Here is a 26,210-nt window from a genome sequence, read left to right as displayed (position 1 = left end):
CAGGGGCATCAGTAACAACACTATCAATAGGGCAGGGCTTGTCAGTTGACATGCAGAAGCTCTTTTGATCAGGGATTCTGATTATTTTTTTCCCTGAACAGGTTCTGCAGCCTGAAAATTTGAAAACACCTGCTCTAGACAGAGGGTGTGGTCTTGTGCATATTTGCTTTTTAATTTGGTTAACATAAGGATTACTTCTGATTTGATAGCTATAGCATTGCACTGTTAAAATGACTTTTTAGAATTATAGGAATTCCAATTTCAGTCCTGGGGGGGGGGGAAGGATTTAATAGTCCTTTAGTACTTCACAAAAATATGTTTCCCAAGAAAATTGATTAGTCACAGTAAGTGCACAAAATGAGCCCTGGCAATTAATTCAGCCTACAGTGTTTTCAGACATTTGATTTCTCTCTTTAAATATCCAACATTGAATTGCTGAGGTTTGTTCAAAGATGATTAGAGGTTTTAGTATTCTAACTGTTACACCCAGGGTTACTTGTCCTTGTCTCCAATGATCTTGTAATTCAAGAATTTAGAGTATTTATGGACCTCCCCATTTCTATACATAAGACATGTATCCTGACCTCAACTGTGTTTTTTTTCCTCAGTGAGAAAAAGACGACTTGCAGACCTGACTGGACCCATCTTCCCCAAGTGTCGAACTGGGGTGTAGTTTTGGTTGTGGAGATGCGTCCGTAAGCTTGCACTGGTTTATGAAGGCTTACGGAAGCAAGGCAACGGGGCGATGAATTTATGCAGCTTGTTTTTCGTACGACACCCTTGCACATGAAAAAATTAAATTAAATAGTTATTATAGGCAAAGGTCTTCATTATCGATTTACAGAATATAACATTTTTATTTTTAAAGAGTAATCTAAAGTTTTAGCCTGTCAACCATAAGGTGCAATTCTGAATTCTGGTGAAAGATATCATGGCTCAGGAACAGCTTGAAGTTATAGTTAGATCCCAGCTTAGTTTTTGTATGGATTTGTATGTGTGTGTGTGTGTGCGTGCTCTGATATGCATGAGTAGTTAGTAACAATAAAAATATGCAATACTACTCTGTAAATGTAGCAGAAATGTTAAAAAAATACTTTATTTTCATTTTGAAAGAATTAGAAAGATTCTGCTAATCCAACAATATTTTTATCATCCCAATATACATAATCATTTTTAAGACTTGAGAATTGCAATCAGCTAGCAACATCCAGAATCCTAAATTGCAACTGAGCATTAGAATCATCTATTATACTTAAAGCAGCTCACAGCCCTCCAGCACAAAAATATGTAAGGCCACTGTTTCCCTAAGACAGGGTTTCTCAACCTTGGCAATTTTAAGTTGCTGGCTGGGGAATTCTGGGAGTTGAAGTCCACCAGTCTGAAAGCTGCCAAGGTTGAGAAATACTGTCCCAAGCAATAGTCACAAGAAAGGCAGCTGCTGAATGGGATGTTGGTTATTTCTAATTTTCCTGAAGAACTGAAGTTAAAATATAGATTAAATCTGATAAATCACACAAGAGTGTGCCAGGCCTCTTTATGCTTGCGAAGTGAACGTTTTATTTTTGTATTATGTTTCTGTTTCGCTATCTCATAGCGACAGTCTCCCTGATCTAACATGCTTTTGCAAAAAGCTGCATGGGATATAACACTTGAAAGCTTTATTTGAGGGTCTGGATTCATTCCAGTCCTTTTGCTCTGCCAGAGCAGAATAATTAGTACCTAGGCAAGATTTGCCAATCTCCCTACAGTGTTGATAGGGATGCATCTTCTCACTGCACAAGTCTTCTGTACTTCCTTGATGGAGGGTGACCTTATATTCTGCAGACAATGGCTGAAAGTTGAAGCCACAGAAGTATGATTTTGCCTCTCTTGCCAAAAGAGGGGTACCATTTGCTTTTATGTCTCCCACTTGACAGTGTCGTATTCTGTCCTCCCCCAATGGAGATGAGAATTCCATGGCTAAAGGGACATGGGGAATTTCCATTGATGCTCATAGTATCATTAGAACCTTTAATGATTCAGAGCTGCGAGCATCCAGGAACAGGCATAGCTTTAATCTTTGGACTCATTGTTCATCTGAAGAAAGATTGGAGGATTTAAAACAGCAAAAAGGATGACATCATCATCATCATCATTATTATTACTCTGTGCAATTTAAGGCGGTATACATAAAGCTTCCTCCTATTTACAGATAGGAGATATTTTAGATATTCAACATGCCCTTTAAACTCTGAAACATCTCTTCCCTAAAACTGGGGCAAGTTTGACTTGTTTATGGGAATAAAGGAGCAAAAAGAGCAACTGATATTTCTGTCCCTAACACTCCTGAAAATAGATCAAAAGATTGAACCCCTCTTATTCTAATTATATAATATTAAGAACCCTAATTCCTATGGCCCAAAGTGTAATCCTCAGGATGAAAAAGCTTGTCTAACTCTGCAATACAGCCCAATTCACAATCAACAGATGATGTCCCATTACCGGTAGTTCTGTTACTGCTAGTCAGCAACATTCGTAACTGGCACAGAATTCTATGCAACTTGTTAAAATTAATGGCGGATGCATTATAGCCTTCCCTGTTGAATTGAGATCCATTTTTCTATTTTTTTTCATTGTTATTCAGTGTAAATTAGGCCGTACTAAAGCATCACATGTTAGAACCTCAAGCTGTCTTGGTGAAAGACTCTAAATAGGATTGAATCTTTCTCCTCCATGCAATTTCTTCTGAAAAGAATCCAATCACGTACTGAAACTTTGACTGCAGCTGGAACTGAAGAACTGCTCAATTAACTCCCCACACAACTCCCTCAAATCCCATTAAAACACGTCCCAGAACCGGCATCTCATGCAATCATGAGGGAGTATAACTTCAGGGGTTGTCAAATGCATTCCACGGGTACCCGCTGTCGGGTCCCTGTACATTCGCACTCCTCTTTGAAGGTTTGTCCTGAAGGTGCCAGTGTAAGTCCTTTCTCCTGACAGAGAGGACAACAGGCTGTCAGCCCTTTTTGCTGGCATTGCTGACATGTCAGGACAAGTTGACGGCAGAGTTGGGTAGAGCAAAGACGATACCGGTCCCAGAGTGTTCCACAGTAACGGCAAGCTGGAGGGGAGGAAAGCAAGCTTAGATTGGTTAGGGGACCAGTTGTTTATGGTTGCTATTTTTCCGATGATCTTAGGCAGAGTATGATTGGGTTCACACAGCTACCAATTACTATCCATGGTTTATTCGGTAAGACACAATGAATTGGAATTAGTTGGGACTAATTCCCGACTAATTGTGGGAATAAATTGTGCTTTATGAGCACAGTGGTTGGGATCGCACAGCACATTTAGCCTAAACCAAACATTCCATATTAGTTATTATGTACTGCATTTAGGCCCCTTAATTATTCTGCAAGCTCATGCTAGTCATGAGTGGCTCCTCCTTTTATAGTAAGCCCTTAATTTAATAGACTATTCAGAAGGAGGGAACATCTGTTAAATCCAAATGTCCATTAAATCTGAATATAGGTCATCTGTATCAGTATACAATTTTTAAAAAAAAACAGCTTAAATTGTTTAGCATATTAACCTTAAATGGGGTTGAAGAACAAGTAAAAAAATGCCCATTGTATCTGAAGTCCATTAAACTCGGTATATTAAACTGAAGATTACTACATTCCTACAATCACAACCTTGTAATACAAATTAGTTGAAAAAGTATGCCTTGCCTTCCGTCTTCTAATGATGGAAGGGCAGATATTTGAACTTGAATTTCTCTGGTCCAAACTCAACATCTTATAACACTTGGGGGAAGAGAAGTGTGCGACTTATGAGGTACAGTATGTTCATTCTGGGTTTTCATTGTGACTGACCAAGCTATAGTTAGTTAAAATGTATGCCAGGATAAAGGATTTGGGCAGCGAGTCAGTCTCTCATTTTAAAAAAAACCTTAAGTATAAAAGAAAAACCGCTTGGTGCTTTCAAATAATTTCCCTCAACTAGATGAACTGGACTACAGCCTCTCATTAGGCCCAGCCATCTTGTCTTCATACAAAGGGCAGCTAATTGAAGGAGGCTGAGCAGGAGGGAGCCCTCCTACAGGAGTTTCCAACCTACTGGCTTACAGGATGCACAGTGAAAGTGCAGAAAGGACATACTTTACCTGAAATGACGTCACTGTTTGAGGAAATGGCATAACGTTCATCAAAAACAAAAAGCTTTCCTCTGTAGAACCCATCAGGAAATTCTTCTAGGTACTTGTGGATACCACCTTTGAGATGATACACTTCTGTGCATACACCCTGGTCGAAAGCAACACCACAACCAATATAGTTTTAGAAATTCTGAAAAGCCAACGAAAGGTTCTACAATCTACAACTAGTTTGGTTATCAGAACACATGGACTATATCACTTTGCTGTATTTTGTTATGAAAGATTTATTTCATGAGAATATATAAGCCAAGTAAGATGTGAATTTTCTGTTTTTCTTCTTTTTCAATGAAGACTGAGAAGTATTGGATTCTATATCAACTAACACTAGAAGCCAACCTATTCCATATCCTAAAAATTAATCTCTAGAATCATGCTAGGCCATTCCCTATGAGCTCAGAGGCCTAGCTCTAGAGCAGTGATTCCCAACCGTTTTTTGACCATGCCCCACCTACGCATCTCTAAAATCCCCCGACCTCCCGTGACATATAATTCTTACTATTCAAAAAGTGAACTCCTACTCACTCGGAGGAAGCCTAAAAGGCCATTAACTTGGTTTAAACAAGGTTCCAATTGCCTCCATTAAAAATCAAATTGCCCCCCTGTGGAGCGTGGTGGGCCTTACATTGGGAACCACTGCTCTAGAGCAATGCTGCTCTAGGGCAACTTTATAATGTATAGATTTCAATTTATAGAATTGCCAGGAAAGCCAGTCTGACGGAGTCATTAAGGCACCAGGCTAGAAATTGGAACAGCATTAATTGTAGCACCATCTTAGGTACAAAGGCAACCGGGTGATTTTGGGGCCAGTCCCTCTCTCTCAGACCTAGGAAGCAGGCAAATAGCTAACCACTTCCAACGTTTTGCCAAGAAAACTGCAGGGACTTGTCTCCAGGAGTCGAGACTGAACTTGAAGGTTAAAAAGGACAATACTGCTCTGTCAGTGTTGGGTAATGTATATTTGTGACCTCACAAAAATTAGCAATTTAGTTACATCTGAATTTGTTTTGAAGAACTTGTTTTTTCAGATTGACCCTGGGAAGTGATAAACTGCCAGAACAGCCTGGCTATTAATTACAAAGATCTCTGAATCAAGCTCCTCCCCTCCCCTCCTATCTAAAGAGAAAGGGGGTGCACAAGATCGCCATGATATAAAACTCTCCCATTTCTATTCTTAAACATCCTCTCCCCATCCCCCCACCCCCAAGCATAAACAAGGGCCCGAAACATTTCAGCCCCATTACATCATTGGAAAGCCTTCCAACAAGTAGGAAGCTGAATTGCCCCACATCAAAAACTCTGCTCCACTTGAGCAGAAAAATTATCAGTCACTAAATTAGATAAGACTCAATTAATGAGCTAGAATGTCTTCTAGGTCACCCAACTGTAATGAAGGTAAGCTCTGTATTACATCAAAGAAGGCTGGATGATGCTAAATGATACAAATCTTTTATATAAGTTTCTGAGGTCTGGTTTGGCTGTGTGCTCCTCCGTAGAATGGCCATATGCAGAATAAATTTTGCAGGAAGGGCAAGATTTGCTCCATTTGTTTTTCCTGCACTGAACAGGAGTGTCTGTTTAATGCATAGCTGGGTTCACAAAATTATTAAAGGATAACTCTGATCTTTATCTGAACTGCAATAATTCATCCATTAAAGGTCGTGAAAGAGCAGGTGCTCTCTTCCAGCTCTTTTTGAATAGTAATTAGTTTAAATACTCATTTTGTGCAGGTTAATTTGTGGTTATCTAGAGTCTGACTTTGTTCAGCATTATGTAACTGCCAGAAGATTGGACCTCTTAGATCTGCCAGGGAAACTATGAATGCCTTGTGCAAATCCTGCTGTGTTCCACCCCTGTCCAATTCCAAGTCAAGTCCTCTCCCCTGAGGTGACTCACCTTAGACCTGAGGTAGGCTGAGCCCCGCTCACAGCGGATTCCTCCCGTACAGTACATCAGGATGCGCTTGTCCCTGAAAAGGTCCAAATTCTCATCTATGTAGATGGGGAAGTAGCTGAACTTCCTAATGTTGGGAGCCAGACAGCCTTGGAAATGCCCCTGCAATTAAAAAAAAAAAAGACATTACTTAACTTGTGATATTAAAAGATAAAATCAGGAACAAATGCAGATATTATGGTACCACGTCTCACTGCTGGATTTCTTCAGAATGTAGAAAGAATGAGTTGGAAGGCCATTACAGGCCATCTAGACCAGGCTCCTACTCTGTGCATTCCTGACAAGCAGCCATCCAGGCCCTGGTTGAAAAGCTCCACTTAGTGAAGGACTGGCCCGCAGTGCTGCCAGACAAAACAGAGCTTGTGAGGGCTGCATGCGGCCCTCCTGAGCTCTGTCTTCGATGGCAGAGGGTTGCAGGAGGCTATCGCAGCCGAAAACGGCTCTTGCAAGGGTCACCGGTGGCACTCCCAAGCTTCGTTTTCGCTGGCAGAGGGTTGCAGGAGGCTATCACAGCCGAAAACGGCTCTTGCAAGGGTCACCAGCGGCACTCCCAAGCTTTGTTTTCGCTGGCAGAGGGTTGCAGGAGGCTATCGCAGCCGAAAATGGAGCTTGGGCGCCGGTTTTTGCTGGCAGAGTGCTCAGATCACCACAGGCACTCTGACACGAGTGACATCAAGCTGGCCATGCCCACCCTGGCCCCCCAAGGTCAAACACAACCCTGATGCGGGCCTCAATTAAATCGAGTTTGACACCCGATTTAGAACATTTACACTGTATAGCTGCTCATCTTGAGTACATAATTCATAACTAATTACAACAGAGTGCAGGTGAGCTGGACTGAATAAAGTTCCAGCCCTGCCTGTAGGCTGAAGCCTGATATTTTGATAGTTCTTCTAGTGCTTAGATCCCAAAGGTGCTTTTTCAACTGGACTTTCTGGTTTTTCTTCGAAGATGTTCGCTTCTCATTCAAGAAGCTTCTTCAGCTCTGACTGGATGGTGGGGAGTGGAAGGATTTATATTCCTTGCAGACAGCTGATCATTTGCATTCTTTTAGCGCAAGTTTTTAAGGTCACCTAGAGGTTTATCTGTGTCATCAGGGTCACTTGAGTGATGCTAATTTCCAGTGCTAATTGCTGACCACACACTTCTCCTTACTTCACCAAGCAGATCAGGACTGCTTCTGCAGTGTTCATGCTGAAGAAGTGACTGTAGTATTTTTCAGAATCTTGGTAGCTCTCCTCCAAGCCCAGAACTGCCCCAAATCTCTTCCGAAGTGTAACTCCTGAACCAGGCATAGTATTCAATTGCTGTCCAGTTGGTAGGGGCCACAGGGTGTCAAACCCAATCGCATTGCGGGCCGCATCGTGACGTATCGAGATGTTTTTCGCCTTTGCGGAACCAGGGTGGGCATTGCCTGCGCAGGTCACCAGTTTGACAGGCCTGACATAGGCAGACTTTCTCTAGGGCTGACATAGGCAGACTATCCCCATTCCAGCTCTCCAGCAGTGCATCTATTGCCATTGTAATCAAGTCCATCCTCCTTGCTAATGTTCATCCTCTTTCCTTCCACCTTTCCTAACATTACAGACTTCTCAATAGTATTCTAAATATGGTTTAACCAATGCAGAGTTCGATACAGCACACACCTATCATGGTCTGCACGTAATTCTATCATTAATGCAGTTCAAGATTACACCAGTCTTTTTAATTGCTATATAACACCAAGGGTCTACTGGTATTCCCATATGGAGCTCATGTACACTGCCCCTCACCTGGTCTCCCCAATTTTGTACTAATGAATTCATTTTTTCCTACCAGAGGCAGGATCTCTTTCCCTTTATCACTATTGCTGCATATGACTCAGTTTTCAGACCTTGGAAGGGAATTTTGTTTTGCCCTGTAAAGAGTTAGCCAATCTTTCTAACTTGGTGTCATCTACAAAGCTGATAACTACTGTATATCTTGTCTTCCATCTTCAAGATTATGTAAAAATCCCATTTTTAAAAGACAGGTTATACATCTCAAAGTTTAAACAAAAGGGAGGTGTCAGGTCTGCCATTTTCAGCTGCTTTGCTTTGTTGGCATCCAACAAAGGAATTTGGAATTTGGGAGGAATTTGGGGGAACTTGGGCTGGAGAGAAGAAGACAAATGAAAGAGGGGAAGGAGACAAGCTGACAGGGACCAGACTTGTCAAACCAAAATAATGGTCTGGGAATGGAATGTGAAGAAGTGCCCAGCTTCAAAGCAGTTCCCGGAACAACAAACCGGGATGCTATTGGACACTGTTGAACAGATCAAGGGGGGAAGATAAGGGATAGGGGAAAATTGTAACCTTTTGCAAGGGAATACTCAGATCTAGCCTTACTTTCGCTGCCACCACTTAACTTTATAAAAGAAGCTAAAGTCAGCGTTCCAGAAAACCCCCCTTGCAGAAAAGACTCGGAAGCAAACATCTTTCAAAGTTCTTTTACTAGCATAGGTAATCTGGCACAGTTGGTGGAAATCCGAATCTGGGGATCCGGGTTCCTCCCTCAGTAATACAAACTCCAAAATCCCCACCCTCACGCTGCCAGCTATCACTTCAACCAAATGAAGTCGAGGTTTTTTCTTTCCTAAGAATCTAAGTTGGGGCAGGTCTGACAGGAAGAGGAACCGGAAACAGGCAATGTACTACTAAATTGGTGTTTAAAAGCCTCTTAAGATGGACATGTATCCTACTATGTATTCTTTCAGTCTCAAATGTGTAAATCCAAAGGAGGAAACAACAACACACCCAAATTAAGGCTACCTACTATTTTACTTTCATAGAAGTTCCTGCAGTCCAGCAAAATTGTGTCCATTTGGGCATTATGACCCTGAGAAAGGTATTTCTCTACTTCTGCATGAAACTCCTTTGGAGCCAAGCGGATTCCTACCAAGAATTAAAAGACATTAAGAAGGTAAGTCACTGCAGTGAGCCAAACTTGCATATTTAACCCACACACCTCTCCTCAGCAAATCCTACTTTATTCTAGGAAGGTTTTTTTTTTCTCTAAATAATTGTATAGTAGACTTCAAACATGGGTTTAATCCTGCTCTGCAGCTGCTGTTTTTTGTTTCTTGAGATTACTGGCTCCCGTTTGTAAAGCACAATTGGCTTTGTTTCAAAAGGGATAAGTTTGGGTTTCCAGCAAAAACATTCTGAGTTCCCCATGTCAGCTCATTGGCTGGGAGGAATGAGGATGGAAAATAAAAAGGGGCGGGAAGAAGAGGGACAATGCAGTGGCCACACCCACTTTATACTTTTATTCCACCTTTCACAGCACATTTGTTTCCACGAGAAATTACAGGTTCAGTAGTCCTCAACTTAATGACCACAATTGAACTCAACGTATCTGTTGCTAAGAGACACAGTTGTTAAGTGAGTTTTGCCCCATTTTATGACCTTTCTTACCACAATTGTTAAGTGAAGCGTTGCAGTTGTTAAGTAACACGGTTGCAAAGTGAATCTGGCTTCCCCATTGACTTTGCTTGTCAGAGGGTTACAAAAGGTGATCGCATGATCCCAGAACACTGCAACCATCATAAATATAAGTCAGTTGCCAAGCATCTGAATTATGATAATGTGACCGTGGGGACGCTAAAACGATCGTAACTATGAAAACTGGTTATAAGTCACTTTTTTCTGTACCGTTGAATTTCTAACGGTCACTAAACGAACTGTTATAAATCGAGGACTACCTGTACTATGGGAGAATTCAACCCTTGACATAAACAAAAAAAACCTGATCACCTATGACCAGTTCCATACCAGTTTCTTTGTAAGAGACTTTTTCTGGGTGAATTCCCATAGGCACTATTTCTTCAAACACACCAATTCGAAGATCTGGGAAACAGTGGGCTCCTCCTGCACTGGTCTGAGGAATCAAGGGAAGGAAACCAAGAAGCAATCGCAAGAAACTTTAGTTGCCATGTAGGCTTAATAAGACAGTCAATAATCTTCCCTGCCCCGTCATCCCCTCCCCTCTCATCTGCCCCAATCCCCTGGAAATCAAAAGTGAGAAAATCAGTGGTTATGTTCTGTCTCCTTCCCCACTTCAGACCCACGAGCTGGCCTTCAGCCAGTGGATTCACAGCTCTTATCAGTCCTGGCAGAGAAATCGCAGCTGCCTGCCAAAATTCAAACAAATGACTCACGTAGCAAGACTTTTAGCTCTTTTTGAAACGGTTCAGCTAAACTTTTGCTTCCCGTGGAGTGAGAGCAGTCCCAAAGCTCCTTATATATCCGTGGGGTGGGGCTCCTGCTCCACCCTTCCTTTTGATGACACCGCCTCTCATCTTCTGAAGTGCGGGTCAAGCCAAGCTTGATTATTATTATCAGCTGGGTCTGAAGGCGTAGCCTGGGGAAAGGAGGAATCAGGGGATGACGGCTTCATTACGTCCTCTGACTGGTCTGGTTTTGGCTCCTGGAGCCGAGCCACAGGAATCGGTGCTCCTGAGGTAAGGCTTACCGGCCCTTCCCCCTCACTTTCTGAGTCACTCTTGTGCATGGGGCCAGGTTTGGGGGCTGGAGTCACAACAGGTTATGAATTCCTCCTCCAGCTTAATTTAGTCAAAAAGATTTAGAAGCAACCCTCTTCAATAAAGTTTGACAAGGTTTGATTTTCTAAATAATTTACTCGTCCTGTTTTGAGAATGAAGACACTCAAAGTGAAGACATTTATAGGAGCTTTCCTGAAGGGCACAATTTTCATTGGAGACCTAGCACAGTCCATTAAGCTGTCAAGTAACTTTCCTGCCCTGATAAGCTAAGTTTGCATTCATTCCAGATGAAATTATCTAAGCACAGTTTGGCTGGCTCCTCCTTTTTTGCCAAGGTAGGGTGCAGGGTGGGTGAAACCAGCAGGAGCACACTTGAGAATAATCCAACATAACACTTACAAACAAAACTAAACTTTAAGTCCTTATTTCTTACTTAGCCCTTATCCATGCAGGAGAAGATGGGAGATACTCTGTTTTTTTCTTGAAGTTGAAGAATATTTCTTTACCCAGGAAAAGGAAGAGGGAGATCATTGCCCTCCTCCTTTTCATGTCTGCAGAGAAACATCACACAAGATGAAATAAATCATACATGGAGCCAAAGGTCTTTCTCCGTTGCTCCATATATACACCTCAATGGTAAGAACATCTGTGGTCAGAGAGCAGTAGTTCCCGTCTCCAAAACTCCACCTGCTGACATCAGCCTCTTAGCATATATAGTAATATATTCAGCCCTTGGACTTGATATAGTTCCCAACTCATAATCTATATAACCAATGCATCAACCAAGAAGCACTTTTGCTGGGTTGCCAATCATCCCATCAGTGGGGTAGAGGACTCAAATATGGGCCTCAAATTATTGAAGAAAGCAGGTGGGATTTCTTTTGACATCGCTAAAGGGCTTGGGAGAACCATACATTCATACAGCATAAAAACTTTCCCAAAGCAAAAGTTTCGGGGAACAAAAAAAAAGGGGTCAAAAAAGGGCCACAAGGCAGTCAGATTCCTTTGTCAATATCTCACCTTGAAATCTTCCTTTGTCAAAATGCCTTTGAAGAGGGGGTGAGATAGCATTGCATCCACATATAGGTTAGTAGATGTCCTGCTCCCACCTACAGTTCCATTAATTCCTTCTGAAGCAATTCGCACCTAGAAGCCAAGCAGGAAGAGTCATTACAAAATATGCAACCAAGAGTCGGGGTGGCACAGTGGTTAGAGTGCAGTACTACAGGCTAATTTGCTGACTGCTGGCTGCCTGCAATTTGGCAGTTAGAATCTCCCCAGGCTCAAGGCTGACTCAGCCTTCCATCCTTCTGAGGTCGGTAAAATGAGGACTCAGTTTGTTGGGGCAATAGGCTGACTCTGTAAACTGCTTAGAGAGGGCTGTAAAGCACTATGAAGTGGCATATAAGTGCTATTACTATTGCTATCTACAGATAGTCCTTGACTTATAACAGTTCATTTAGTTACAGCACTGAAAAAAGTGATTTACAACCATTTTTCATACTTACAACCGTTGCAGCATTCCCCTCGTCACGTGATCAAAATTTAAATGCTTGGCAAATGATTCATGTTTATGACGGTTGCAGTGTCCTAGGGTCATGTGATCCCCTTTTGTGACCTTCCGACAAATAAAGTCAATGGGAAAGCCAGATTCACTTAACAACTGTTGCAAGAAAGGTTGTAAAACTCACTGAACAAATGTTTCAGTCAGGAACATAAATGCTGGGCTCAGTTGTGGTCGTATCTCGAGAACTACCTGTATATTCAGAAGGGATCCTAACAGAATTCACTAGGACTTTCCCTCAAGAAAGTATGCACAACATTTCAATTATGCACAAACCTACAATTTGTTCTTGTTCAACTGCATCTAAATTTAATCCAAACCAAAGGCAACATCAAAAAAGGGAGAGGCTTTTCATATTCTTAAAAACTATCTTGGGATTGTCTAATGAAACCTGCTCTGTATCTGTGTTGGAGATGCTGGTTGCTATTTGCTTCTGAGCTCGATTTGTAGGAAACACTTTTTTTTTAACAACTCATCCACTGTGATAAGCTTGTTTTGAGGCAGCAAAATAATTTTCAGGAGTCAGGGCCCGTCTTACGGTGCCCAACAAACATCTCTGCTTCACCCTGAAAATGAAACAATATTTTTTTAAAGTTGCAAAAATCCTGCAAAATTTTGACAGCTGCAGAAATCCTGCAAGATCTTGCAGGAAATGCATGCGTTCCCTTGACATTTTGATTATTTATTGGCTTTTTTTTTTTTTAATTGAAAAAGTTTTACAACAATTAAATTTTTCCCCCTCCCCTCTCCCTCCTAAACCCCCCTCCCCCCCCGGACTTCTCGGAGCAAACACAAGGTATAGTTCCTTAAACAAAACAGTCATACATTAAATTTTTAAAATCTAACACAATTATAATCTTTCTCTCTCACATAACCTGACTTCTTCCATTAAAATCAAAAATAACATCCTTCATTCAAAAGCAATCCGAAATTTCTTAATCTGATATCTATTTTGAATATAATCAATCCAGTTCTTCCATTCATTTAAATATTTTTCTTGAGTACTGTCTTTCAAGAAGGCTGAGATTTTAGCCATCTCAGCCAAATTGGAAACTTTCAATATCCATTCTTCTATTGTGGGTAATTCTTTTTTCTTCCAATATTGTCCAATCAACAGTCGTGCTGCTGTTATTAAGTTCAAAATCAACTTAGTCTCAATCACTGTACAGTCCGTTGTTATTCCCAAAAGGAAAAATTGCGGTAGGAACTTTATCTTCTTCTTCAGAACATTCTGCATAATCCACCAGATTCTTATCCAGAAAGACTTAATTTTCTTACAAGTCCACCATACATGAAAATATGTAGCATCATCACAATTACATCTCCAACATTTCGCTTGCATATCTGGATACATACATGATAATTTCTTAGGATCTAAATGCCATCTATAAAACTTCTTATAAAAATATAAAAATTTCCCTTAAATTCTGCGCTTGCGTAAATTTAACATTTCTAACCCAAATTTTTTCCCATGTTTCCAACATTATTGGTTCTTGAATATTCTGTGCCCATTTTATCATACAATCCTTTATTAAATCTCTTTCAGAATCTATTTCTATCAACACAGTATACAATCTCTTTATATGCCCCTGAGTTTGATTTCTAATTTGTTTAACCAGATTTTCTTCATTTTGAATGATACCAATTTTCTGATCTTCTTTCCATCTAGCCTTTAACTGTCCATATTGAAACCAAGTATAATTCCTCCCTTCTTCTTTTAATGTATCCAAAGATTTTAGTTGTAAATTTCCCCTCTCATTGTATAAAAGATCTTTATAAGTAATCATTTCTTGTTCCTGTTCTATATTTATATTCTCTACTGCGTGCCGAGGACATACCCATATAGGAATTTTGTAATTTAACTTATAATAATATTTTTTCCAGACACGCAGAAGAGAAATTCTCAACACATGATTCTTAAAAGCTTTATCTACTTTCTTATCATACAATAAATATGCATGCCAACCATATAATAAATCATAACCTTCTATATTCAAAATCCTTTCCTCCGTCAAATTAAACCAATCACTTATTACCGAAAGAACAACTGCTTCATAATACAGTTTTAAATTAGGCATTTTTAATCCTCCTCTTTCCGTGTATCTTGCATTATTTTCATTTTGACTCTCGCTTTTTTCCCTTCCCATATAAATTTATTAATTCCAATCTGCCATTCATCCAAATTTTTATCTTTCTTAATTATTGGTATCATCTGAAACAAGAACAAGAATTTAGGCAAAACATTCATTTTTATAGCTGCTATTCTCCCTAACAAAGATAATTGTAATTTTTCCAAGTATTCATTTCCTTCTGAATTTTTTCCATAACACATCATAATTATTCTTATACAATTTTCCATTTGATGAAGTAAGAAAGACTCCTAAATATTTAACCTTTTTACAATTTCAAAATCCTGTTATTTCCTCTAGTTTTTCTTTCTGGTTCTTAATCATATTTTTGGTTAACACTTTTGTTTTATTTTGATTCACTTTAAACCCTGAGACCCTTCCATATTGATTAATTACTTCCAACAAATATACACTGAATTTATAGGCTGAGTCAACATAACAACCAAATCATCTGCAAATGCTCTAACTTTATATTCATATCTTCTAATTCTAATACCCTCTATCTCCCTTAACTCTCTTATCTTATCCAATAAAGGTTCCAAAGATAAAATAAACAATAAAGGTGATAAAGGACACCCTGCCTTGTTCCTTTCGCAATTTTAAAACTATCTGTCAAACTACCATTAATTATTATCTGAGCTGTTTGCTCTCCATAAATTGCCCTAAGTATTCGTGTAAAACCATTTCCAAATTGCATTTTGTCTGTTAATTTAAATAAAAATTCCCAATGCAAACGATCAAAAGCTTTCTCTGCATCCAAGAATATAAACGCTGCCGGAATCTGATTTTTCTTTTCCAAATATTCCAATAAATTCACTATCTGCCTAACATTATTCCTCATTTGTCTCCCTTTTATAAAACCAGACTGGTCAGTGTGAATCCTTTGTTGTACAATTTCCATTAACCTATTTGCCATTATTTTTGCAAAAATCTTATAATCATTATTCAAGAGTGAAATCGGTCTATAATTCCCAGGCTTAGTACAATCCTGATCCTCTTTTGGTATCAATGAAATAAAAGTAGTCCTCCATGATGGTGGTACTCCTCCTCCCATCAATATCTGATTAAATAACTCCATAAGTGGACCAACTATCTCATCCTGTAACTTTTTATAATATATTGCTGTAAGTCCATCTGTGCCTGGGATTTCCTATTTTTAATTGCTTTATTACCAAAATAATTTCCTCAGAAGTTATAGGCCGATTCAACTCTTCCCTTTGTTCATTAGTTAAACCTTTAACCTTATATTCTTTCAAATATTTATCAATATCCATATTCAATATTGTATCTCTGGCATATAAATTTGTATAATATTCCAAGAAAGCTTTTTTAATTTTATCCTGTTGAAATCGCACTTTACCCTTGTATTCAATTCCTTCAATAGTACGTGCTTTCTGTCTTTTCCTTAACATATAAGCCAACCACCTCCCTGATTTATTGGCATTACAAAAAGTATTATGTTTAGCATATTGTATATTGGTTGCCACCTGATCTGCCATTAACATATTAAATTGACTCTGTAATATCTTTATCGCTTCAGTAGTTTTTAAATCATGTGGATTATATACCAATAATTGTTGTTTCCTCTGAATTTCCTCTTCTAAATCCCTACGCTGTTTTTGTAGTTTTCTCCTCTGTCTACTATTAATATATATCAAATTTCCTCTCATAAAGGCCTTATTTATTGGCTTGTTTAGACAAATCCAGAAAAGACTGTGAACCTGTTTCCTACATAATGTCTGGATGTGAACAAGAGAAAAAATAATTGCTACCAACCTGCCTTCCATTGAGGACCTGTATACTGCACGAATCAAGAAGAGGGCTGTGAAAATATTTACAGATCCCTCACATCCAGGACATAAACTGTTTCAACTCCTACCCTCAAAACCTCCTACCCTATGGAGCACTGCACACCAGAAAAAGAAGACACAAGAACAGTTTTTTCCCGAAGGCCATCACTCTGCTAAACAAATAATTCCCTCAACACTGTCAAACTATTTACTAAATCTGCACTACTATTAATCTTCTCATCGTTCCCATCACTAATCTCTTTCCACTTATGACTGTATGACTGTAACTTTGTTGCTGGCAATCCTTATGATTTATATTGATATATTGACCATCATTTGTGTTGTAAATGTTGAACCTTGATGAACGTATCTTTTCTTTTCTTCATATGCACCAAGACAAATTCCTTGTGTGTCCAATCACACTTGGCCAATAAAAAATTCTATTCTATTCTATTCTATTCTATTCTATTCTATTCTATTCTATTCTATTCTAATCAGCATGTCCAAAATTGCTGTCAGGGGATGATTCTAGATAGGTATTTAGAACAATTGCCAGACTGTCTATCATAATGATGATGATGATGATGATTTGTTGGAACTATACCTGATCTCCTCCCCAGATAATGGTGTTTAATATAACTAACATTGTTAATATATACCAGTAGTCCTCAACCTACGACTACAATTGAGCCCAAAATTTCCACTGCTAAACAACACCGTTCTTAACTGAATTTTTGCCTCATTTTATGACCTTTCAAGCTACAGTTATTAAGTGAATCACTGCAGTTGCTAAATTAGTAACACAGTTGTTAAGTGAATCTCGCTTCCCCGTTGACTTTGTCAGAAAGTCGCAAAAGGGGATCATATGACTCTGCAACCGTCATAAATACATGCCAGTTGCCAAGTGTCCGAATTTTGATCATGTGATCACGGAGATGCTACAACGGTCTAAGTATGAAAAATGGTCATAAGTTACTTTTTGCAGAGGCATCATAACTTTGAATGGTCACTAAATGAATAGTTGTAAATCGAATAGTTGTAAAATGAATAGGAAAGAATAAACATGTGAACTAAAATCTCAGCTAAAGCTCAGATTATAGAATAGTTACAGTATTTTTCGGATTATAAGACGCACTTCTTTGTCTCCCAAAAGGGGGTGAAAATGTCTGTGTGTTTTATAGACTGAATATTTATGAAGCCCCGCCCACCCACCAGCTGTTTTTGGGCCTCTGCACGCCCTGTTTTCAGGCTTTTTCCGGCCTGTTTTCCGGGCTTTTTTCAGCCTGTTTTTGAGGCTTTTTGGCCATTTTCGAAGCTTTTTCCGGCCCATATTTGAAGCTTTTTTTGGCCTGTTTTCGAGGCTTTTTTGGCCCATTTTCAAGGCTTTTTTTCAGCCTGTTTGGGGGGCTTTTTTAAGCTGGTTTTTTGGAAAAACAGGCCGAAAAAAGCCTTGAAAACAGGCCAAAAAAGGGCCGGAAAAGGCCCGAAAAAAGGCAGGCCAAAACCTTTTTTTATTGTTTTCCTCTTCTAAATTTAGCTGCGTCTTATAGTCAGGTGCATCTTACAGTCCGAAAAATACAGTATTTCAAAGAGGGGACAGTGTTGAATCACTTACCTTGCCAGTTAGATGCAGATGCTGACATAAAGCCTTCTGCCACACACAAAGTCCCACAGGATCTGCCACCTCGCAATAGCAATAGTATAGCAAAACTTCCCCAACTTCACTGAAAAGAGGGGAAGGAAGATGTTTTTAAGAAGAAACTAGATAGTCACTTATCTGAAATAGTGTCGTTTCTCCTGCTTGAGCAGGGGGCTGGATTAGAAGACATCCAAGGTCCCTTCCAGCTCCTTCATTTTAAGTCATTCTAAGAGTTAGTGTCAAAAGCCTACATTTGCACGCCTGAATGTACAAGCACCTTAATAGCTTGGTGCTAGATTCTTGCCTTGTGTCTACTTTTGATTTTGTGTCTCGCCTCTTGATTGAAGCAATTGCATGTCATAAGCATTGCTTTTTTTTTTTTTTTACTTTGCTTGGGTAGCATTTTGTTCTGCAAAACTGTATTTTGCATGCACGAACACATATACTGTACACACACCTCCCTTTGAACCATTCTGCCTCTTCTTCTCATACCTGCTTTTAGATTTTTGCAGCAAGTCCCAAACATTAATTACAAGCGTTAGGATTTCAGACACAGAGAACTTGGAGGGGGAAAAAAGAATACAGGTAGTCCTCAACTTACAACGGTTCATTTATATTGACTGATCAAAGTTACAACAGCACTGGAAAAAGTGACCTATGACCGCTGTTCAAATTTATGAGTGTTTGCAGCATTACGTGATTGAAATTCAGGCGCTTAGCAATTGGTCCATATTTATGGCAGTTGAAGTGTCCTGGGGTCATGTGATCACCTTTTGCGACCTTCTGACAAGCAAAGTTGATGGGGAAGCCAGATTCACTTAACAACTGTGTTTCTAAATTAACAACTGCAGTGATTTACTTAACATCTGTGGTAAGAATGGTCGTAAGATGTGGTAAAATCCGCTTAACATCTTTCTCACTTAGCAACAGAAATTTTGGGCTCAATGATGGCCGTATGTCAAGGACTACTGGAGTCACTCCAGGAGTGATAGTTTAGTGGGAATGATGGATTGAGTTGTTGTCACGTCCCAAGTTTTTAAAAAGAGAAGAAAATTGTGCAGTTCACCCTTTAGGTTAAACCATCTTGTTGGTCCTCACTTTTCCAGAGCCCCTCCTCTACCTGACTTTGTCTCTGAGATATTGATAAAGACTGAACACACTCAAAACCGTAGAAATGGTGGTAGACTTTAGGAGAAACCCTTCCATACTTCCACCTCTCACAATACTAGACAACACAGTATCAACAGTAGAAACCTTCAAATTTCTAGGTTCTATCATATCGCAAGATCTAAAATGGACAGCTAACATCAAAAACATCATTAATAAAGGACAGCAAAGAATGTTCTTTCTGCGTCAACTCAGTAAGCTCAAACTGCCCAAGGAGCTGCTGATTCAGTTCTACAGAGGAATTATTGAGTCTGTCATTTGCACCTCTATAACTGTCTGGTTCAGTTCTGCAACCCAACAAGAAAAACACAGACTTCAGAGGATAATTAGAACTGCAGAAAAAATAATTGCTACCAACCTGCCTTCCATTGAGGACCTGTATACTGCACGAATCAAGAAGAGAGCCGTGAAAATATTTACAGACCCCTCGCATCCTGGACATAAACTGTTTCAACTCCTACCCTCAAAACGACGCTATAGAGCACTGCACACCAGAACAACTAGACACAAGAACAGTTTTTCCCCGAAGGCCATCACTCTGCTAAACAAATAATTCCATCAACACTGTCAAACTATTTACTGAATCTGCACTACTATTAATCTTCTCATAGTTCCCATCACCAATCTCTTTCCATTTATGACTGTATTATAACTTGTTGCTGGCAATCCTTATGATTTATATTGATATATTGACCATCAATTGTGTTGTAAATGTTGTACCTTGATGAACGTATCTTTTCTTTTATGTACACTGAGAGCATATGCACCAAGACAAATTCCTTGTGTGTCCAATCACACTTGGCCAATAAAAATTCTATTCTATTCTATTATATTCTATTCTACCTTGCAATAGATGGTAACCTGAGTACACTAGGAAGACGTTAAGAACAGCCTACTCCTGCCCTGCTTCCATTCCCCCATCTCCATTTCTCCTTCCTTAAATGAGGAAGCGGAAGTTCATAAAACACTTAAGAGACTTTAGATGTCCAACCCTTAATTACCTACCAAATGTTAATTGTTCAGTTTTGTAACCACTTATCAAACTCAATTCAAGAAACCATCTCTAATCCTTTATAGTCATCCATTTTATAGTCATTTTATAGTCATCCATTTTAAGTAAAGAAATAGTTTCCTTAAGGAACATGAAGGGGTATAAACGGGACATGTTAAAAACCTAGCCATGAGAACTAAACTAACTGGAGGGCAAAGGCATTTGAATAAGAGATCAACCAAAGTCCTTTGGTGGCAGTGATAAATTCCCAAGAACATGGAACTGATGCGCCTCAATCATGGGCAGAAGATCATCAGTCTCTCGGTGGTCAGAGGTTTCCTAGATGATAGATGAGTGATAATCACCAGCAGAGCAGAAGATCATCAATCATTAGGAAGTGGGATGAGTGAAGACAGAAAAAGGTGAACAGATTCAGACTGGCTCAAGATAAAGGTAATTATTTCTTACCTTTTCATTTCATTAGTATCAATGTGGCTTATATCCGGGAGCTTATAAATCACTTCTTGGTTTCTGTTTGGAGTCTTGTTGGGCCTGGATGTTTCATCTACAGAAGCAGGGTTAATTCCGATGCCGACCATCTGCTTTAAGATCACAGATGCTTGCTGGCCAACGTCACCTGAATGTTGAGAAGCCACATGTCTGTGAATGCCAGTCAGATCTTTGAAAGTCTGTTGACAGCATCTCCAGGAAACTTCCCTTTGGCAAGCAGGCAAGTCCACTTCCAGTTCCTTGGCTTTCACAAAGAGAGCAAATGCCTGCAAACAACAGCAAAGGAGGCAGAGAGAAGTTTAAGAGCAAATGTAAGGGCAGTGCCTGTGAATCATCTACAGCAGGGATGTCAAACTCGTGGCCTGTGGACCAGATGCATCATGCGCTGGCCATGCCCATCCCCGGTTTAGCGAAGGGGGAATTCACGATATGTCACATTGTCGTCGTGACACCCCGATCTACAGTAAGGTCTGAGACTCAAAAAGTATGCGACAGCCAGCAGAATACTGACTAAGCAAATATAGATTGCAAGCCTTTGTGTTGCATTGCTTCAGAAATGCTTATAGTTTTGAAGTTGTCTAGTTAACTTAATTAGTGTTAGATCCACATATGACGTCACTAGCAAAACCAGATAAACACATTTGGTTGGAAAAAAAGGTGAAGAACCCAATTTGTAATTGATTAAGCAAGTTGAGTTCCTTCTGTGCAGGCAAGAGGCTTGTATTTATTTAAAAGGCAAAACTCCTTTTTTATGACCCTGTAGCCCTATTCGTGCGCCTTTGGCGTTGAGTCATGCTGGCCACCTGACCATGGAGACGTCTTCGGACAGTGCTGGTTCTTCGGCTTTGAAACGGAGATGAGCAACGACTCCCCTAGAGTCGGCAACGACTAGCACGTATGTGCGAGGGGAATCTTTACCTTTACCTTTAGTCCCTATTCAGGGTAGATTCCTTGCTTACACAAGGCATTCATATATACAACACAATCCAAATCTTGCAAACTGCAAAACTTCTTTGGACTGGAATCAGGTTAAAAAGGGAAGATGGTGAGTTGGTGATCATCTTTAATGAATCATTATCCCTCTCCAGTTATTTCTTTCAAATTGGACTACTCTAAAAGGTATACAACAGTGATGGCAAATCTATGGCAGGTGTGCCAGAAGTGGCACACAGAGCCCTCTCTGTGGGCATGCGCACCGTCGCCAGCTGCTCCTCTGGGTTCCATCACGCGCATGCACACTGGCCAGCTGCTCTCTTCCGGTTCCGGCACACATGTCCTCCAGTTTCGGCACTCAGTGCCGAAAAGGTTAACCATCACTGGTATAGAACATGCTCCTCCTTCTGATTCCCCCAGCAAAGACTTTTGTTGCAATCAGCCTTCAACAATAAATGTGGTCTAGATATGAACACATCTTTCTGAATAGGCACAATGAATTGATAGGATACAGTATGCATTTCTTTTAAAGTTTAATTTATGATTTAGTAAATGGAGCCAGGAGGCAAAGCTTCATTTGCCACAACCTTACCAGCTTCTACCTTTTCAAACCTGGAAAGAAATAAAATTGAATGTTGTTCCAGAAAATTAATCACTTATGCTCCATGATCCGATACTGTTGTGGTCCGCCAGCAGCCTGCGGAGCTGGCAGCGGAGTCGGACAGTGAGGAGGCTGGGGACTTTGTTTTGGACTTAATTTGGACTAATAATTTGTTCTAATAAAATATGTTTGTTTAGGACTGATTATGTCTGGTAATAACTACTTGGGCCTAGGTCACAACAGATACCTTTTTCAGACAGCAAATGGGAAAAAATATAGAAAGGATGAACCAGGATCCCAGGACAAGAGGAAACAGATAGGGTAGCAAAGGTGACAGATGGATAATCAAAGGGTGACAGATAGTAACTGGAGAAATCAGACAAACTCATAGAGCCTCGGGAAGAAGTAGAGGGAGATGATGGATTGATGAAAGCCAGCTTAGTGTAGTGGTGAAGGTGATGGCTTAGAAACCAGGAGACTGAGTTCTACTCCTTGCTTTAAGGCATGAAACTCAACTGGTTGACCTTGCGCCAGTCACTCAGTCGAACCCACTTCTGTTGTGTGGGGAAAATAGGAGGAAGAAGAAATATTAGGTATGTTTGTAAACTTGAGTTGACTGACAGACAGAGAGAGAGAGAGAGAGAGGGAGGGAGAGGGGGGGAGAGATAAATAGACACTGACAGAGAGAATCTATTAATTTTAAATAATGGGCAAAGAGAAGAAGTAAATGAGGGTCAGAAATGGCATGATGAAGAGGATGGAAGTTCACATGATTCATTTGAAATACAGTAATCAGAAAAACATTTTATCATACAATGTTATTATGATATCAATTCTCTTTTGTAAATTCTGGTCATGAACTTCTCTCTAAATAACATCCTGCTGTAGTGTAACCAAGAAACAGAAATCTATGATACTGCACTACCTGTCTCCATTCCTGTGGTGTTTTTTTTTAACCACATCGCAAACAGGAATCTTTAATCCTGGCTATAAAAGGAGGATTGCAGTGAAGGTAGAGGATAGGACATTTTCACATGCAAACTCCCCCTTGCCTGCTGCTTTGCAGTCAAGAGAACCTCCAGATTGCCAGATACAGTCTGGTTACTCATGATTTACAAGTAATTGGATTCGGATTACTAGAGCAGAAATTGGAATGTATCTGAAATAATTTGGCACATTAGTCATAACACTAAATTCGGAATGACCATTTATGATGGGAGTACAAATGGGATGAATAAATTCAGCCACACAATTATTTTTTCACTGGTGATAGACACTGATGAACAGTCAGCAAAAAGCCAAGTACCTTCTTCTTTGCAGACGTGTATTTCTTTTTGGCACCGCAGTCTACTTTGGTCTTAAGATGGCTTCTGGGTGGGAAAGGAAGGTGCTCTTTCAACTCAAGGTCTGCAGAGGTTAAGATGCAAACTCCCACTGCATCGTCTCCATCAGGCAATGGCAAAGAGATCATTTCTATGTCACAGCAGCCAGGCATACGTTTTTCTCAGTGTCCTAAGGAAGAGCATTCCAAAATAGGGGTTTATTAACAGGCATGCAAGGAAAACAAAACAAAACAAGGAAATAATAGACCTGCATGGGCATTTCCACACCAGGTTTTAAAACTGGAACTGGGATCTGCTTCAGAGCTGCCTGATTGCAGATCAGTAGAATCTATCTACAGGTAGTCCTTGACTTGCAACAATGCATTTAGAGAATAGAGAATATTATTATATTAATATTTAATTCAGAAACAAGTTGATACACTGTTTTCTCAGCTATGATAACTTATATTAGGGGTCTCCAACCTTGGTCCCTTTAAGACTTATGGACTTCAACTCCCAGAGTTCCTCAGCCAGCTTTGCTCTGGGAATTGAAGTCCACAAGTCTTAAAGGGACCAAGGTTGGAGATCCCTGACTTATATTATTCTTCATCGAACATTTTATGCAGTTAAGTGCTGTATTTTTGCTCCTTCGTGTGCTGGATAAATGTAATTTCTGATGGTAAACATCTTAAGAATATTGCCAGCCGCTAGTCTGATTCACACCATTTGCTGAGCCACACCGAAGTTGGCGGAATCTGAGTTTAGCAATCTGAGCAATAAAGAGCTTTTTTTTTTCTTAACACCATATGCAATCTCAGCCACCTGGCTCAGAATTTTGATTTTCCTACTCCAATATGGTGGCCAGTAGACATTTTGCATGATATCCTGAACTACAGGTAGTCCTTTTTTTTTTGTTTACATTTATATCCCGCCCTTCTCCGAAGACTCAGGGCGGCTTACAGTGTGTAAGGCAATAGTCTCATTCTATTTGTATATTTACAAAGTCAACTTATTGCCCCCCCCAACAATCTGGGTCCTCATTTTACCTACCTTATAAAGGATGGAAGGCTGAGTCAACCTTGGGCCTGGTGGGACTAGAACCTGCAGTATTTGCAGGCAGCTGTGTTTTAATAACAGGCTATCTTACAGCGTGAGCCACCACGGCCCTTGTAAGGCCCTTGTCCTTGACTTAACAACCAGAATTGAGTCCAAAATTTCTGTTACTAAATGAGACAGTTGTTAAGTGAGGTTTGCCCCATTTTATGACCTTTCTTGCCACAGTTGTTAAGTGAATCACTGTAGTTGTTAAGTTAGTAGCACAGCTGGTAAGTGAATTTGGCTTCCCTATTGACTTTGCTTGTCAGAAGGTTTGCAAAAGGTGATTGCATGATCCCTGGATGCTGCAACTGTCCGGTGCTTTCGCTGGGGGGGGGGGCGTTATTTTAGTATATTAATTTATTATATGTCTCTTCTTTTATTAGTTTTATTGTTTTTATGTGGGGTTTTATATTCTGTAAGATCTCTACATCAGATGCAACTTTTGAAAAGGGGCTATTGAAAAAGGGGATGTTTCTCAATGTCGGCAACTTTAAAGCGTGTGGACTTTTCCTCCCAGAAATCTCCAGGCAGAATTCTGGGAATTGAAGTCCACGTCTCTTTAAAGTTGCCCGGATTGAAAAGCACCGTGTTACCTGCCCGGATTTACGAGATCCGGTTTTAGGCGACACGTGTGCACGACTTTTGCCAGACGACCGAACCATAAAGTTAACCGGGAGGGCACATATTCCGAATTAGATTCGTAGCTAACGAATCCTTGATTTAGAGGGGAAGAAGGAAAAACCAAAAGGGAGGCACCGGGTACAAGTTTTGGACTTTCTCCCAACTGCAAGCTATTGATTTGTGCCCGGTTCAATTCAATAGGAGCCATTAAGAACCAAACCAGAGCAATCGCCTTCTGTGCTTCTTCGTCTCGGGGTTTCCTTGGCATGCAACCCCGCTAGATTCCTGCCTCTGTTTCTTCTTCTCGCTCTCCTCCAGTTGCCTTCCTTCCCCCCGCCCCCCCCCTTTTTTTTTTTTTACCTCGAGATGCGTGATCGGTGCGCAGACCCTCCTTGTCCCGTTCAGACGCTCCTTCCTCGCTTCCTTGACCGGCTGTTGAATTGGCTGACTCTCTTTTCGAAGCGAGAGCATGGCTGGCGGCTGGCTCCCTTTAAGCCTTTACTCCGCCTCCTCCTGGAAACACTTCGCTTGAGGGACTGCCTGCAATTCTCAGTCTTTTTAGACAGGACTGGAAGGAAAAAGATGAAATAGTTTGGGCAACCCAAGCATGGGAGTACTGGTGATACTGGGAATGAAAGCCAGTAAGAATGACAATCCGGCACTTTGTCAACCTAACTAGCTTGACAAGAAGATCACAGAGGAAGATACATTTTGCAGCCCATTGAAACTTTCTTTTCTTTTCTTTTCCTTTCTCCTTCCTTCCTTCCTTCCTTCCTTCCTTCTTGCCCATCTCCATTTAGCTAGAGTACAGCCGTGCTTTCCAAATGTTAATAGGTGAAGCTTTCTTTTTTGTTTTCGCTTAAAACTAGCATTACGGTTGCCTTTTTTTTACATTTTCCTCAAGGATTTCTAAGAAATTTTTAAAGGCCCACCCATAGAGACTCCTCTTTGTGTCTCTGCCTGAGTAACTAAACTATTCTGGAGTAGTACTTGGGACTGTCCCAAAGAAATATTTCATACAGCCAGTCCCTTTGAGTGGATAATCTTCCCCTTTGAGCACAGCTAGTACTGAAATTCTAGAGAACTAAAATATATAAGCATTTTAATTTTTAAAGTTTTGTAGGTTTTTTTTTAATTTGCATTTATATCCTGCCCTTCTCCGAAGACTCAGGGCG

The 26,210-nt window shown here is 40.2% G+C and overlaps 2 protein-coding genes across 3 annotated transcripts in view; one reads left to right on the top strand and one right to left on the bottom strand.

The window, feature by feature from the left end:
- The window catches only part of TMOD1 (tropomodulin 1), a 34,527-nt gene extending 33,077 nt beyond the window's left edge, over positions 1 to 1,450 (top strand). For both annotated transcript variants that reach the window (XM_058169291.1, XM_058169290.1), the window contains one exon: positions 609 to 1,450. In XM_058169291.1, coding sequence (XP_058025274.1) covers positions 609 to 673 — 65 coding nt within the window. In that variant the 3' untranslated portion in view covers positions 674 to 1,450. The remainder of the gene's footprint in view (positions 1 to 608) is intronic.
- On the bottom strand, positions 996 to 25,536 carry TSTD2 (thiosulfate sulfurtransferase like domain containing 2). The gene is made up of 10 exons (XM_058169289.1): positions 25,396 to 25,536; positions 23,301 to 23,506; positions 20,419 to 20,726; positions 17,769 to 17,877; positions 11,691 to 11,816; positions 9,940 to 10,045; positions 8,942 to 9,060; positions 6,092 to 6,250; positions 4,148 to 4,286; positions 996 to 3,103 (listed from the first exon to the last, which is right to left on the bottom strand). The coding sequence occupies exons 2-10, from the start codon at positions 23,487 to 23,489 to the stop codon at positions 2,880 to 2,882; spliced, it is 1,479 nt and encodes a 492-aa protein (XP_058025272.1). The 5' UTR covers positions 23,490 to 23,506; positions 25,396 to 25,536; the 3' UTR covers positions 996 to 2,879.
- Between the last annotated feature and the right edge of the window lie 674 nt (positions 25,537 to 26,210).

The sequence above is a fragment of the Ahaetulla prasina genome, chromosome 2 (genome assembly GCF_028640845.1).
Source record: "Ahaetulla prasina isolate Xishuangbanna chromosome 2, ASM2864084v1, whole genome shotgun sequence".
NCBI classification, from domain to species: Eukaryota; Metazoa; Chordata; class Lepidosauria; order Squamata; family Colubridae; genus Ahaetulla; species Ahaetulla prasina.
Note: the sequence above shows the minus strand (reverse complement) of the source record. Positions and strands in the feature narration are given on the sequence as shown.